This window comes from Ischnura elegans, chromosome 5, assembly GCF_921293095.1.
Source record: "Ischnura elegans chromosome 5, ioIscEleg1.1, whole genome shotgun sequence".
NCBI lineage: Eukaryota > Metazoa > Arthropoda > Insecta > Odonata > Coenagrionidae > Ischnura > Ischnura elegans.
The window spans coordinates 91,732,821-91,750,675 of NC_060250.1; the positions used below are offsets into that span (position 1 = coordinate 91,732,821).

The 17,855-nt window shown below is 33.5% G+C and overlaps 1 protein-coding gene across 14 annotated transcripts in view; it reads right to left on the minus strand.

Annotated features, from left to right (window-relative positions):
- Window positions 1-4,049: 4,049 nt before the first annotated feature.
- LOC124159256 (JNK-interacting protein 3) overlaps window positions 4,050-17,855 on the minus strand; it is an 83,826-nt gene continuing 70,020 nt past the window's right edge. For 12 of the 14 annotated variants that reach the window (XM_046534938.1, XM_046534951.1, XM_046534945.1 and 9 more), the window contains 3 exons: window positions 17,023-17,208; window positions 15,859-16,014; window positions 4,050-6,358 (listed from right to left, as the gene is read on the minus strand). In XM_046534938.1, the coding sequence (XP_046390894.1) occupies window positions 6,096-6,358; window positions 15,859-16,014; window positions 17,023-17,208 (605 nt within the window). In that variant the 3' untranslated portion in view covers window positions 4,050-6,095. Of the gene's footprint in view, window positions 6,359-12,064; window positions 12,215-15,858; window positions 16,015-17,022; window positions 17,209-17,855 lie in introns of all 14 variants that reach the window. The other 2 variants (XM_046534948.1, XM_046534947.1) reach the window with 2 other exon arrangements.

Sequence of the window (17,855 nt, forward strand, 5' to 3'; positions counted from 1 at the left end):
TTCATGTTATCAATAACAGACACTTTGTTACCTCCACAAAATATTTATAAAATTCTATTTTATGACCTGTTTTGGCTGTTACACCATTAATGCTCTTATTTCCAAAATACAGTAGATTCCAGTTAATTGGGATATTTCGGGACTTGTGCTCTTTGCCCCAATTAAGCGGCTGCCCCAATTAGGCGAACTATCCTGTATAGGGGCATAAAAAAACGTCGAAATGATAGAAAGAAGACTGAAGATTGTTTATAATGCAACATAAGTTTATCAAACTATTAATTTGATTAATAAATCAGTGAGTTCAGCTAATTTATTATCATTTTCAAGAATTATAAAAATTTAGTTAAAAATATTTTTCACAACCTCGGGCGACGCTGAATAAATGTTTTTTACTAAGACCTATTAAAGAGAAGTCCTATTATCTTGCGGATAATATACATATCAACAAGAGCTTTCAAAATAGGGCAAGAATAGGAACATTTGTGAAAAAGAAGAGTAAATCAAAGGAGGAAAAAAAAAATAGTATTCTGAAAACAAAAAAATTTAATTTCGTCGCGAGTATAGTCTATGTCGCCGACTCATGGCCCAATAAAGCGGCATGCTGTCCCAATTAAGCGGAGAATATTCTGGGATATTCCTCTATTGGGTTCAGTTCTTCAAGATCTGCCCCAATTAAGCGGCTGTCCCAAGCAACCGGTTGACACATTAAACGGAATCTACTGTAACTAAAAAAACAATAGTGATTATTACAGGAATGAATAGTAGCTTCTATAATTTCATATTGTTTGCTTTGTGTAAATTTTCTGTTGTTTGGTGAGATATTGAAATTTATATGATACAGCCGAAACAGATCATAAAATAGAAATTGTCATAAATATTTTGTGGAAGTAACAAAGTGCTTGCTATTGATAATATCAAAAGATATTTGCATTTTTTTCGTGAAATTAATATTTTTCGAGTTATTCTCCAATGAAAGTTACAGTTTTTTGAAGAAAAATCAAAGTTTTCAATCCGTTTTTCTCAAATAACTTGAAAAATGTGCATTTATCAAAAAAACTGTGACTTATAAAATTATAGCTTATAATGCAACATAGAACAATAGTTTCTATGTTCCCTTGACGATCAATATTATCCAAGATATGGCTTGTTAATGGATAGCTTTTGTTTGTCAAACGATAAATTTTAGAGAATCAATGTCAAATATGTAGCTGCAAAACTATGCATTTTCTAGGAAAGTTTATGATATTATTTTAAAACTGTTTTCTAAAATAATAGCATTTTAAATTCACATCCTTTCAAATCTAAGGAATTAAATGGAATTTAATTTATATAGCCTAATAGCCCTTAAAAAATAAAAAAAAATAATTTTTGAATAAACTTTTTATCATCAAAACTGAAGGAGCTGTGTTTGAAAAACCAATCAATTTTTTTTTTTTTGAAAATTCGATAAGTGCAATTCGGAGCATCACAATCTACATTACCAGTATATACTCTGTGTGCTAAACATGTGTGTGCATGCGTGATATGTAGCAGGAAGACTGGAGGCCATGCAGTATCTGTTTGATTATGCTATATGCAATTTATGCATAAGTATACATTTAATTGTGTACCATTTCACCCCATTAAAATGAACAAACCACCTGCACCTGAAGAACTTCTCTATATGATTTTTTATAATCACAAAAAAAGGAGTGCCGTTTCATGTGGCCAAAGAAAAGTGGGGTTATATTGCAATTCGATTTGTTCAAGGTGCTCTTGTAAGGATTGTCCAGTATTGTTAGAAGACGAGGATGACATTGATGACAACGATGATTACAGAAATGAAGATGATTAAAAAATTTATTTTTAACTGTTTGCGTAAGTTTTATTTTTGTCTATGTAAGCAAATATTTATTGTATCATTGTGTAAATAAACGAATATGTGTTAAATTAACTTTTTTCCTATTTATACCTATTAAAGTAGTTTATAAGCATTGTAATGTTGTATGGGGTCGTTTTCAAGGGTTGAAAAATTGCTAAATGAAATTAGTACATATTTTAAGCAACCACATCCAAGCAAGCACTCTGTGATGAATAATTTCATTTTTTTAAGGTAATTTTTTTTCTGGCATTAACCCCTAATAAGAGTCGATTTTTAAGGGTTGACATATTCTGATTTGGTTGGTTCAATTCTTGAACTATATTTTTACAAAAACTTATCATTGAAAGTAAGTACTAAAATACCTATGTAAAATGCTGATGCCTCCACGAAAACAACACTTACAAAGATGTATGTATGCGTTCAAATGCATGCGTGATTGGCTGTTCACAAGTAAACACAAGTACATAGGTATATCATTATATATCCACATTCTGTATACCTATGATTTCAGAATTTTATCTGAAAGTATGTGCAAGCGTTAAGATTTGTACTAAGTGTGTTTTTCAGAATTTGGTCTCAGGAAAATTAAGATGAATGAAAGAGGAAAGAATAATGAAAATACAGATAGAGCAGATTCAGAGCCTGGACTATTTAGTACAAAAAACTCCATGAATACATATCTCTCCAAGCAGGTAACTTTCACTAAAAATCCAATAGGATGTGGGAATGAAAACTTCCGTTATAGTTTATGACAATTGATGATATCATAAAAATATTATAAAAACAAAATGTAGGCACATCACAGTTGGATAGACCTAAGTGGATAGTTCATTCCAAAATTATGAAGTCTTTCCAAGAACCAACCACGAACTATCCGAGAGATTTCCTTAGTGGATAGGGCTCCAGGGGCAGCAAGATACTCCAAATGTGGATAAACGTTAGGTTTAGTGCCTGGATATTGTAAATTATGTCAATAACTTTTTTTAACAACATGCTCTAAAAGTATTTGTTTTGGATCACATAGTTGCAAACCAGAAGGGCAGCAAGCCCTCATCATCAACATCACTTCATGCATATAAATTTGCCACCACTAATACTAAATACTAGGGATGGGTTGAATAGTATTTTTCTCGAATTCGAATATTTAATTATTTTCCAAATACCTAACTCGGATATCAGATACTGCATTACTGAATACGCATTTTTCCATCAATTTTTAATGTAAATCGCAGTTAAAATAAAAAAAATGTTGAATGCTTTGCAAGTCATTCTACTTTAACACAGCTCCTAAATCCTAACACAACTATTACCCATGATTACATTAAAATTGCATACATGGAGTGCCGAGAAACAGAGTCATTTTCTGAGACCCTCCTCATTTCAGTCACTCTCTGGTAGTGTTAATTCTCAGTGGTAATTTGTAAATAGTGTTGATAATTTCTATTGCTGGTGACATCGAATAGTGCATTTCAATTCTTTTTTTTTATTACACGTATATTGAAGAATATATTATTAGTAATGCTTCACTGCATTTATGGAAAAACTTAAACTAAATAAAAAATTGACAATTACTTTAAAATTGGAACATGTAAAACGTGAATTTCATCACGCAACAGGGAGTCAGAAAAGGAACAGCCAATCACGCATGCATTTGAATGCATACATCTTTGTAAGTGTTGTTCTCGTGGAGGCATCAGCATTTTACATATTTTAGTACATATGTACTTTCAATGATAAGTTTTCGTAAAAATATAGTTAAAGAATTGAACCAACCAAATGTGCAAAACTTCAAGTAAGACCCAACCATTTTCTACGGATTTGAAGAGAGTCATGGATGATCTGTGCTGTATATTCGTAATTTGAGTAACTGATAACTTTGTGACATCAGATATTGAACAGTGAAAAAGCTCATTATTCAAGGTATTTGGTGATTCGACTTTTCTAATGTCTCATCCCCACTGAAGTAAGTACCTACCTACATGTACCTACTTCTATTGCTGCCTCCACGGTCGATAATTCTTCAGTCACTTTTTTACACTGTAATTTATAAACTCTGGCTCTTTAATCTTTGTATACTTCTCACCTTAGGTTAGTTTTAACAGAAACAATTTAGTTAGGATATACTGGAATGCACACGATTTTCTCATAAGTTTATCACACAAGGTTCGTGATAAATGAAAAACTCTCATAATTGTAATTCACCAACGTGTACATAACTTTATTGGACAAATTTCATGAAATAAATAATTTTTTTACAGTGAGAAAATAAATATTTTGGCATTACTCTCACAGTTTGCTTTACTGCTGTCAAAACAAGTGGACAATTAATTTAACAAAGTACTGTAAAGAAAGAAACATCAGATGCTGTCCTTCAAACTTTTCTTGAGACGATGAACTGCCTTGATCTTTACAAGAACAAAGCAATTCATTTGAATACAATGATAGCTCTTTCACAAAAGAAAATACCGTAATTAGTATAGTGGGGTCTAAGACCATATTCAGACTTAAATGACTATTTTCTTTGTGAACGAGATATTCTCTCTTTTCATTCAAAACTGGAATAGATTAAAAAATCACAACAATAACATATTCATGCATTGAGTGTTAAAAAAACAGTCAGCGCATGAACTGCTTTTATAAATCCTCGTATTAAAATCTTTTTTTCACAAACTGCTTCTCAGGAAAGCTAGTAAGCACTGGATTTTATACAGATTATGTTCAATATGTATTTATAAATGTCAACTGCACTTCAAGATAGAAAATTTCCATAATAGCTGATCGAAAATTTCAATGAACCAAAAATTCAATTAGTTGGTATACAAATATCATTTGATAATAAGGTTATTAATTACTTCAAATTATTAAAAAAATCGATGATTTCTAAATAATTACTTTTCTTAATGTCAAATTATAAATAAGTGTTTGGAGGATTCATGGAAAGCATGTACATTTTGGCTATACATTTTTTCACAGGCGCAAGAAAACCTCACAGAACCATATATATTACTGCACAGCCCATATGTAAAGAACTTCACTGGCCAAATTACTCTTATTAGGCAAGCATACAGCACTTACTCATTCTCACATTTGTACAAAGTTAAATATCAACCTCTTTTAAAATGAAAAACTGATAGGAGTTGCAAGTGAAGTATCAAAATCAATTACAGTAAATAAAATAAAAGCATTAATCAACAATTACCACACAAAGAGGGCTCATAACAAAGTAATTTTTTCCTACATTATAGTTGGATAAATAATAACTGCCCAGCAGCATTAAGCTTATTTTCTTTACAAAATATAAAAATGCCAATGTGTTTTAACCTACAATTCTCATAGTATTTTCACTCTAAAAATAGAAAGCCAAAATGCACTGTTTGTAAATTAATCCATAATTATTTGAGCCACTGGGAGCTGAGTTAACTGCTAGAGTGTAATGAAATTATAATTTGTGCCTGGTAAATCATATGCGTGTGTATTTTAGACAAAAGTTATAAATGACGACACTTTTGAGTAACTAACACCATGAGGAATGAATCGACTAGTGAGTTATAAGACTACAGTTTTCATAAATTATGGTAAAAAAAGACCCTTCGTTACAAAATGGAATAATGCTCACACTTCTGGGGGGAGGAGGAATATTTTGTAAACAAAATATCTGAGAGATGGATTATCTACATAATAAAAGATCGACATCTAGGTCCTTTCAATATTAAGCTATGAGCTTGGTGCAGAAGAAAACCATCAGTGCGTAGACAAGCTGAGACAGGAAATACTGACACGCATATCAAACTTATAAAAATGCTTTTTTTTATAGGTATACAAATATGCTATTTACCAGGTTCATCATTAGAAAAAGAAGAGTTTAGTTCAGAATTGTGACTTAAGGGCACTAATCCCTTAAAATAAACTTTCGGTAAAAGTTTCTCTACACCTTTACAGTATTAACAACCTCATTCACCACTTGAGTGATGCAAAAAATTTAGAACTACGACCAAGATTAAAGCATGTAACCTTCAAAAAATCACGCACAGAAGGACAACAGTCTTGGCGGGAAATATTTTATTTCGGCAATGCTTAAACAAAACTTGCAGTCTTCAAAAACTGGGCAACATTGGGATACCAAACGGCATCTTGGTAACATATTTCCTCTTTCGTTTTTCTTCCGTTTATATGCCTTCACACGTAAGCAAACAGGGTTCCCGGGTCAATTTACTTCACACTATCAGCCACTTGGTCACTCGGCTGGCAAGTCTACTTGCCACACTATCAGGTAGCTCGTGTCGCCTCTTCCCTGAGAAGATCCTCCCTTGTCCATCAACGACGAAGGCCTCACCTCCATCGGGTCGTCCAGGTCGTCCCCCACCATCTCACCCTCCTTGTCAACGCCTTCCGCCCCCTCCTCCCCTCGTCCCGCCTCACCGTCCCCTCCGAGAACCTTGTGGTGGTGTCCGGCGTGCGATGAGGACCTGTCCATCCCATCCATTTCATCTCCATCTCCTGGGGAGCAAAGGAGCCATCTCATTAGAGAAACAATGCCTTAAACATTGCAACAAAATATACATGTGAAAGGCACAGGGTTGATATCAACTTTCCATTATCAATTTCCTTGATTTTTCAGTTGCAATTGTTTTTAGACCACTTTATATCAATATCTATGGCAAAGATGACCTACATAGGGATTATATGGAAAAATGGAGCAAGGCATATTATGAAATAAGGTCAGGCAGTAGTTGCAAGAATCGAATCAAGTCGCTCAAGATCTAGTCATATAAACTTTCCTTCCATGAGAACAGCACTTCTTTTCATTTCAAAATCTCAGCTGATCTCAAAATCTCGAATAACTACCTAATAACACAATATTCTGCTACCATGAATCCTAGCCACTCTCATTACTGACATTGAATAAAGTAATCCCGGTGCTTGAGATTAATGCTCTTAAGATATTGCTTCTTGAGACTGGTTCATTTTAGTGCATTTGGTTCACTCGAGAGTTCACTTGAGATCGAGTTATTATTATCCCATATCATCCACCATTCATTCACATTTACGCTCCATTTCAACTTATACTTTTATCAAATTTCTGCTGCTGTTCTTTAAGGAATAATCGATTAGTTTCTTTTCAATCCTTACAACCCTACTACCCCCTTAGATATACAACGGGACGTGTGACACATTCACTCACGCATATAAATTCCAGACCACTTCCAAAAGAGCTGGAGAGCTGAAATTTGGCAATGATCTGGAGGAAAATTTCGAAAACAGCAAGTTTCAATCAACCCCCATAGTTGCGACGTTATAACTGTGGAAATTTGGCACTTTTTCTGGACGGGCTATTGGATTTTATTTTAATGCTCCTGAACTATGCATTCCACATAGGTGGTTGATGTATATTATGAAAGCTGGCCACCTATTCTTGCAATTTTTTCAGAATTTTTTAAAATGGATTGTTCCATCCAAATTAAAGGATTTAACGGAAAAATTTGTATTTCTTTCCATACTTTCTGCTGTCCTTGCTGCAATTCTGTGATATCAACAACGGCAACAATTATTGCATATGCCTAGAATGTCCTCCACTGTATGCAGGTAAAAGTTTGTTTCTGTCACAAATGGTTACCAAGATAAAAATCAAACAATCTTTGAATGTCACTGAAATTTACAATCGATTAACACAGCAAACCGTCCACTTATAGCCCACAGAATTCCTTTCAACTTTGTTAGTACTGTCACATGAAGCACTGTATTTGACGTTAGGAATGGTGAACTTTTTTGACCTCGTTGCATTGATCCTCCCGGGAAAAAATATAAATGGTGGACACTGGATTTTTCCCAGATGGACGTTTGGTTTTTACGTAATACTCCCTAAATATACTGGATGCGATACAAAATGTTCTGGGTTATTAAGAAAGATAATGAATGCAACCACATTTTTTAAATTCTTTTTGCTGTTACTTAGCTTCATTGTTGCAAAAAAGCCATTCAATCCTAAATTTAATGGCAAAAATTGTATTTTTATTTCGATACTTCATGCTGTATTAGACGAGATATCGACAATGGGAATGATTACTAGATGCGCCAACAATTTTCTCTACTGTATTTTAGCAGTTTGTGTTTGTCACCCAGGGTTAACGAGATAAAAAATAAATCTTTGAATAACACCCAAAATTACAATTTTCTAAAGATTAAGACCTCATTTCATCAACCTATAGACCACCTAATTCATTGAAACTTTTTTAGCACATGAAGAAGTGTGTCTGACATTAGAAAATGTAAACCTTTTCAAACTAGTTACTTGATCCCCCTGGGAAAAAATTAAAATGGAGGACATTTCGTACTTATCCCAGATGGACGTTTAGTTTTTACTTTAATACTCCCGAAATATGGATGCAATATGGATGGTTTTTGTTTAATAACAAAGCTATTGAATGTACCCACAATAACATTTTTATCAGCTATTTATGTTCATTGTTGCAGAATGCCGTCCAATTCTAAACGTGACAGCAAAAATTGTCGGCAATGTCGGCAATTTTTTTTCCATACTTTGTACTGTCCTCGGCATATCTTTGAGATATCCATGACAGAAATATTATTATACATGCAGAATACTGCATTTTATGTTAGAGAATGTAAATATTTTCAAACTGGTTGATCCCAACCTCCCTGAAGAAAATAAAAACAGCGGATACTTCTCAACTCCTCCTGTGATGCCCCTTTAAAAAATTGCCAAAAATCAAAATGTTATAAGAAAGCATGTTTGCGATCGTTTTAGTCTTACTTCTCCTATGCGAACAAAGGAATTACATCAAATGTGAGAGATAGGTAAAGAATGAGTAAAATTTGGAATCTTTGTTTTTTTTTTTGATTCCCAAAGTAACTGTACAGACTCATTACGTAACAGGAATTTTAATTCCAATGCAATCGATCTCATAAATATTGATGTTCAATACTGTGTCTGTGAATATAATGAAAACCATGAGCATCTTTGTTTAAAGTTGAATTTAATTATTTGAAGTGAAGACTGATTCCATAATTTTAAGTTATCTTTTAGAGATAGAATTGATTGTTTGAGGCATAACTTGGTGAAAGCGATTCATAATTAAATAAAAAGAAGAACTTTGTGCTTTCACATTAATATTTATTCATGACCATGGTTTCAACGTTAGATGTCACCATCAGGTGACAGGTCGTGAATAAATATTAATGTGAAAGCACAAATTCTTCTTTTTATTTAATTTTAGAGATAGCTTCAGAAGCAGAAAAAGTGAAAAAATGACAAAATTAATGACATCATTACATGCGCTTAGAAGATTTTTAAGTGTAGATTATGAGTTTTGATGGATGGAAGAATTGGATGAAAAATTCTTCCAAGAAAGGATTTATCGCTTTATCGAGGTTGCACCGTATCTACATTTCAAAATATTACTGAAAATGAAACGGCAATAACATGAAAATATTGATGAGTGACTTATGAACCAATCACATCCTTTAATTCGTACCCCACAGAAGAATCCACGAAAATATTTATTTCTGGCACAGGGTTGACTTAGGAAAACTTGTATGAAAAGAAAATGGTTCCTCAAGCACAAAGAAATATCTATGTAAAGTAATAAAACAATCAAGTAGTATTACTGTGCACCTAATTAAGCTAACTTCCAGAAACAGTATGAAGTTGTTACGGTAAGGATACTACGGTAGCCAGCAAGCATGCTTGGAAAATTAACTGCATGATTTTATGAGATCAAAGATTAAACAGAATGAATAGAGAAACCAGATCAGTGTTAAACCTTGCCCTTGAAGTTAAGTGAACCGATTTCATGCCCTTCAACCTTCATCGAACCCTTCCTTGAGACATCAACGTATCATAAAAGATATTTTCATATACAAAGACAGACACCTAATTAAATTTCATAGTAAACAAAATAGAACTTAAGTTTGATTATAACAACATAATTCATGATGTAGACTAATTTTACACGATGAAATTTGAGGTTCTTGTCCACAGATATTCAAGGATATTCAGGGTTTACAACTTTCAATTTTAATTTATCTCAATCCTTAGCCAACAGTCTAAGTTAACTTTCAGTTTGAATTATTTTTAGAACTCCCTGACTTTGCAAAGAAGTCATATAAAGGGATTGTATGGAAAAATGTAAGTGTACTGTGAAAAAAGGTCATGCAGCAGTAGCAGAAATAAAGTCAAGTACCTCAAGTGGTATATAAATTTTCCTTCCATGAGAACACCAAGAACTTCATTAGCAGAACATTCAGAACAGTGAATTCGGCAATAGTACTCAAGCCAACAAAACTACTGAACAAAAAATTAAGCGCTTTGATCATTCATGCCCCTTTCCTTTTCCGTAATAAATAAAAAGGAAAAGTTATGCGTTCTCACAAAAACTGCTATCTCTAAGCATATATAGTTTGCATAAATGTACAATTACTTTCCAGAATTTCAAAGCCAATAATTACTGACAGTGTTTGGCATCGACATGAAATTCATTTTACAACTTCTAACCGTAACAGTTGTGCTTGCAATGAAACTGTTAGCCATTGCAGCCAAACATAGGATTGCATAGAAGCTAAGGCTGAATATATGGAGAAATTGCATAATTTTTCCAAAATTCTCATATAAATAACATTCATGCTGCAAAATCTAACTGAACAGACAAGGCAATTTTATGAATTTCCCAGGCCCCTAACAATAAGTTCACTGACTACGGTACAATTCTAATTTAAGGTTTTTCAAGTGGGAGACATAATTTTAAACACTTCCTGTGTAAAAAAGCTGAATGAGGACCAGCCATTTTTCAAGGTCTGAGATGACTGGAACAACTTATTATGAATCAAAAATATATCATTTTAAATCACTACCAGGTGTTGCATGCAACAAAAGTTGTTCATCAATTTAACGTCCTCTTCTCAAAGAAAGTCAGATAATGCATATCAGCAAACATTAAAAAAAATGGGAAGTAAAATTAAATTCAAGTACATTGTACACCATATTTTAATAAAAGTATATTTTCAATTTATTTTTAAAAATTTCCACTTATGGAATGTTATTGTGGATGGTTTTCAACATCATTAATTCCATTTTTACACATTTCCCTTTGGTCTAAATACAATTTGATTCTATAAAAGGAGGTGTGGGTGGAACTGTACTAAAAATCATCATCATTGCCTATTCACAAATCTTAAGGCTTGTGATGAATCAAAGGTCCTGGTGATAAAACCACGGAAGAATGCCAATCAAGAAGCTTCATACAAATTTCCTGATGCAATACAATAATGCCAAAAATGAAGTCCTTTTCTCTTGGTCATTCATTATTTACCAAAAACAATCTTATTTTAATTGTGAATTTTTCATGACAACTTATTCAAAAAGTGTTCCTCCTTTTAAAAGAATTTGAAATTAGGTGAAAACAGAAGGGACAAAAACCAAAGCAAAAGCTTCTGCAATAATCAAATCAAGTGAAATAATTATATCAATTTCAAACAGACAAATATAGCTTCCTTAAGGGCAAAAGAAAAAAAAATATGCAGCACCTATGAAGCAACAATAATTACAAAAATAAAACTGAACGATGAAAGAACATTCAGTGAAGTTTAATTTTATATAGAAGAAGTATTTATACCATTAAAGGAAATAATGTTTCACTAGTTCACATTGTATATACATGAATAAAATAACATGCATTATTAAGTGCATAATATGTGTCAACATGCATGTAATTGATGAGTAACAAGAGAACAGAACATTTTTTATAGAATCAAGATAATGAGAATTTATTAAAGGAAATTCTTTTAAAGAATTATCACCCATTTGCAAAGCCATACACTTATACAACTGGAATTATTGGAAGTCTGAGAATTACTGGTATTAACAATATGTTTCGATACCTAAACTAAATGTATCGTGAGTGTAAGGGAGGGTTTCTACAAGAAAAAAATGCTAAATTAGAAACAGAAGAAGCATTGCAAAAATCTGGAAGAGCTAAAAAAAAGATTAATTATTGTTAATCGTCCTGTTAAAAAAAAGTCCATGTGATGGAGAGAGGTAGAGAGAAAGACAGAGAACAAACTGCTCATCAGTGATTTGAAACCAAAAGTTAATTTACTACGACAACTGGAGTGATAAGAGAGCTAAACAAAAACCTCTACAGAAATAGTCAACTCTATGGTTAGACCTAGAGGAAAATGTTTTCCTACCAATGATTCATGGGTAACAGGAGTGGGAGGGACAGGTTTAACACCTTAGTCACGCGCCACGTTCGTCTTTGTCCTCAAGCCTCCCATCAGGCGACATTTGCCACACAATTAGGTGACTAGCTCCGTCTGGAAGCTCTCCTGGGCAGTCTACTGTATTGGGAAAAATTTGGATGGTGGTAGGGTGAAAGGCATGAGGAAGGACGGATGAAATCATGGATCCAACCTCCAAATCAACAAAAGAAACTAAAAATTCACTTTGAATACGAGTAGTCAAATTAAAATCAACATTGTAAAATTGGTACAAAAAAGTAAACAACTGATAATAACTCAGGGGATAATAAAGAACTCAGGAGATAATAAATAAATTAACCAGTAAGTTTTGGACTTATTGTATTCTAAGTGTGGTCTAGAATTTTGAGATTTGATGTCATCACTGTATTTGACTGTGGATATAAGCTCCCCATTTTTATTCTAATACTGCCACATGACGATATGGAATACTTTCAAGCAAAAAGAATTTTAACAAGATATAAGAAGTATGAATACTAAACTTGGGTTAAAACCTTCAACTATGTGGTACCATCTACATTTTCCATGCATGTAGTTATTAATACCACAAATTTTGCTGTGAGATGAAGTCACTGATTTTTTTTGGAAGTGCAATCGAAAGTCTTCAGCAATTGAAGATTTACAGCAAACCTAGGTCACCATTTTACCAGTACTATTAAGAATTATGTATGCCACCTTCATACTCAATTTTTAGAGCTGTTCTGATCAATGTAAGTCGAAATATATAAAAGACAATATAACCTTATATTTCCAAATCTCCAGGCCACTAGTTAATAAAACCTATGTTACTGGTGGATTTTGATAAATTAGAGAAAACTATGCAAAGAATGATAGCGATTCGGGATACATTACAGAGGGAGGATTCTGAACAAACTATTCGAAGAGTATACTTCAAATTCTTCTAAAAAAATTTACATCTGGTAAAAGAATAACATCATGAATTCAAGCAAAAGATTCTGTAGTTATCTAATACTAATAAAATTTGTTTTAACAAAGATACATAAAATTAAAGCAGAGAAATAAAATAGACAAAACTATATATGTATCATATAGATTTGCTGCCAATCTCAAATGAACAAAACTTATAGTCTGATTCATAATTTAATTTTTGCACATGATTCAATTAAAATTATTATGAAGCTGTGGCGAAGTATAAAACAATAATGGCTAAATTAGTTGAAGTAATGGAAGTAATTATAAAATGTATAAAAAAGACAGTGTTTAAGATGATTTAGTGTATAATTAGGATGATCATCATCAAAAAGTCTCATATCTTAAACATCAGCATCAGGAAAAATCTTCTCGGGATTGCGCGCGGGTTAGATTATTTAAGAGCGCCGACGTTTCGGGTACCGACTCGCTACCCATTCTCACGGCTACAAGTCAATGGAGTATTAGTAGCCGTGAGAATGGGTAGCGAGTCGGTACCCGAAACGTTGGCGCTCTTAAATAATCTAACCCGCGCGCAATCCCGAGAAGATTTTTCTGTAGTTATTCGCCGGGAAAGTGTAAAATCATACATCAGCATCAGGGTTCCCACTCTACCTAAATAATGAAATTCACGGTTTTTTTCCAGGTTTCCACAGTTTTTCTTCCAAGTTTTCACGGTTTTTTCCAGGTTTTCACGGTCTCAATGTAGTCAAATTCATGGTCCATTTATACAATAGGACAATCACCAGCCTAAATTAATTAAAAATTAACGTACATGACATACGCCGTGAATGTAAACGCAGCAATGAAAAGTGATATCTGTATTGACGTCAACGTTTGGAAAATTCAGGGCCAACTAAAGGCCCAACCCACCCCCGCTCTTGCACGGACACCAAATACCATGGCCTCCTTTAATATGCGAATGCCCTTAGGACCTTCTTCCGTCTGAACGCCGGAAGTCCTTTTTTAATTCCTCGCCAAGAGATTGTTCTTTGCGCACGTTGTTATTACCGCACAATAACCAAATTTCCCATACCAAATCTTTCTGAAATCGCGGAAAATATTTATTAAAATTTTTTATAGAATGTAATAAGTCAAAAAATCAATTTCATATAATTACATATAATGCACTTGATTTTAAATATATAAAGACAAAATAAATACCGGCTGAAACACGTTATTTTCACTTTTACTTTATTATTCACATAAATTCAAACTATGTGAGCGTAGTTTATTGAGAGCTATTGCCATAAATTGAAAGCCTACTTGCTATAGAAATGTTTCCTTATGTAAAATTCCAATGGCAAACTCATATTTCGAAGCATGTACCCTAATATTTGTGGGAACTGAACTTCGAGTTACAAATCAGATAATTTTTGTAAATGTTTTCTGGGTCCATTAGAAATGCAAGTTATTTCATTCGTCCTTTTTCGAATACAAGTCCATCCCAAGCTATCACTGAAATTGAAAAGCTTAAGACAAAATAACAGACTTCCGCCATTAAAATGGAAAATATCGGTCAATGTGTCGTCATATAGTACGGACCAATTACTACACTTCGAATATTCGTGTGTAGAGAAATGCGTAGACTGAGTCTGCGCATGCCTAACCATGAAACATAATTAACCCATTATTCCCCAGAATGTACGTAGGGCTTTTAACTTCGGTTGTTTCTCATATTCCGATTTATTTTGGCATGATTACGACGAACTTTTTTAAACTTGGGTTACATCTTTTATTTTTTATCTTGATTTACACACTCGACATCTTCGCCGGGAGTTATCAGTATTCCTTTGGAGGAAATGCCACATTCTGCCTTGACGGTATGTGTCTGCCTGGGGTATGTGTCTCCTATGTGCGCACCGATTTTTATGCCAAACGCCATCAGTCATCAAAATACAATTATGCAAATGAAAATGTTGGTGAAAATGACAAAATTGGAACTAGAGATACTTTAAAAAGTCAGTAAATCGGAAGAAAAAAATCATTCTGAAGTAGAAACTTGTTCTGAGAATTAGGATTCAATAATGTTGTGTTAGCGCAACGCTGGGGATTAATGTGTAAACATATCGAATTTGATCAGGCAATTGTAGTATTATTATCAATATTGAGATATTTTTTAAGGTTTCATGGCGAAATTCACGGCTTTTTCCAGGTTTTTTCACGGTAGACGAAATTCACGGTTTATTCACAGTTTTAAGGTTTTCACGGTTGAGCGGGAACCCTGAGCATAACAACCAACAATATAATGTACATATTATGATGATGAATGAAACTTGAGGAATTTTTGACTCATGTTGTTCTCAACTTCCAGAGAATATTGGGAAACAATTAACTGGTAAGTTTTGGATTTATTGTATTCTAAGTGTGGTCTTATTTAATGTTTTTTGATTACAATTCAAGTAGCAGCACTGAAATAAGTATAACAAAGGAAAGTATACAAAAGCTATTATGCCTACAGGAATGCGGTTTGATAACCTTAACCTATCCAAGCGAATTTTAAATAATGCATAAGTCCAAAAAGTAAACGAATTTATCTAAGAATAGAAATTGAGGAATAGAAAGGGGTATGGACAAATACAGTGATGATTACTTTGAGACAAACCAAAAAGGGAATTAGATGGGTTAGAACAAAAACAGAAATAAATAACAGGAGTAAAGGAATCTAACTCATATATGCATACTTACTCTTCACCACCAACCACTACAAGACAACCTGAACTGTGACAGAAGCCAATCAAAGCAAATGAAGACTGAATTTATTGTTTCATATGGTTATAATGCCTAAAACTCACCATTTCGGAAGTCAATATAACCTTCTCCGCCCGACATGACACGCATTGATCGAGTAACAGGTACAGGAGGAGACATAGGGGTTGCAGGCTCTGAATGGTATCCTTCAATCATCGGGCTTTGGGCAGGCGTGGTGGATGATGACTGACCACTACTCCCTGAAAGAAAATTTTGAAATTTATTTAACTAATATCAATTACCGTACTTCTCTGAGGATAGCCCTACCTCCAGTAGAGTAGCCTAAGCAAATATTACACAATATAATAGAACTGTACCACAATTAAATGCAGAGAACCAACATCCTATTTTCTCTAGAAAATTTTGAAATTTATTTAACTAATATCAATTACCGTACTTCTCTGAGGATAGCCCTACCTCCAGTAGAGTAGCCTAAGCAAATATTACACAATATAATAGAACTGTACCACAATTAAATGCAGAGAACCAACATCCTATTTTCTCTAGAAAATTTGGAAATTTATTTAACTAATATCATTACCATACTTCTCTAAGCATAGTTCTACCTCCAGTAGAGTTGTAGCCTAAGCAAATATTACACAATATAATAGAATTTTACCAAAATTAAATGCAGAGAACCAACATCCTATTTTCTCTCAAAACATCAAATCACAGGCTAAAACTAATACCATATTTCTCTGAATATAGTCTCTCTCTGAATTTTGTCCCCCGCCCCAATTTTGAGGCTTCAGTTTTAGGAAAAAAATTAATAAATGCATAGGAATCTATTCCCCTTTTTACTTTAACCATGGGCATTTTTGAAAAACAAAGGGTGGAATTCTATTCAGATTACAGTAGTTATAAAAAATGCAAATTGCCTTTTAATACGAGTCACCTTGTAGGGAAACCAACATAACCCATTCTGTTTTTAAAATGTGTTTGATCTTTTTCTTCAAACTTTAATGAAATTCTTTTTATTTTTTAAATAGTTTTTCTATAGAGCTAAGAAGAAATCATGAAAATGAATTTGAAATTTTTAACCTGCTTGGACTATGTTTTCTGTTGAGTTAATTTCTCATTTTCAGGTTTTCAGTATCACAAATTTGCTCAATAGATGCCATTAATAACGGATATCTCTTGAAAGCAACTTTAATAAAGAAGGCAAGCTTAATTATCATTAGAGATTTATAACGATGAGTTGAGCTTACCAGGAACTGCTACGAAGAATTTAACTGCGTCATGATGGCCATGAAAGGATATTTGTACATGAGCAATGGAGCAGTATGGAATAAAACTACCAGGAGTCAGTCGTGTCCCTCTGCTATCAGTATATACTCGAACCACACTCCCAGGGACTTTACCAGCATGAGAAGCAACAGCTCTACCACCAGCATCTATAACACACATCAAAATAATACGAAAATACATTTATTGCACCAAAACAACATAGAACATAATATAACCACCAAAAATTTAATAGATGTATAGTAAGAGTTCAACTGGCTCAGGGTTCACACGAATTTTCCACTACATTATATCGATGACTAAGCAGTCATACTTAAAAATTCACAATGGAAAAATACAGCAAGGTATATTGTAAAAAGGTCAACCAGTGTAGTTTTGGTAGTAACAGAAATAAATCAAGCATTTAAGTACTCCAATTTCCAGAAAAAAGAAGTTTTCTTTAAAATATGTTACCACTCATAAAGAGTTTTACTTATGTTTTCAATTTCTAATCTTTTAACCCGGCGGTGGTCGCGTGGGGTGTCCCAGACACCCCAGCCTTATATAAGCGCTATTTTTTCTTGCAATGGTGACTGCAATGATCTGTAACCCCCTCTAGCTGATTTTTTAAGCTGTCTGAGAATACATGTAAAAGATTATGATAAAATCAATGGAAGTTTTTAAGAAAAATTACTTTTGTCAAAGCTCTGCAGAGTGGGGTGCGCCAGACACCCCACGCGACCGTTCTCGTTACGGTTTGCCGCCTAGTATTCAAAGTCACCTTGAATGTTTTTCATTCATTTTCATCACATTTGAT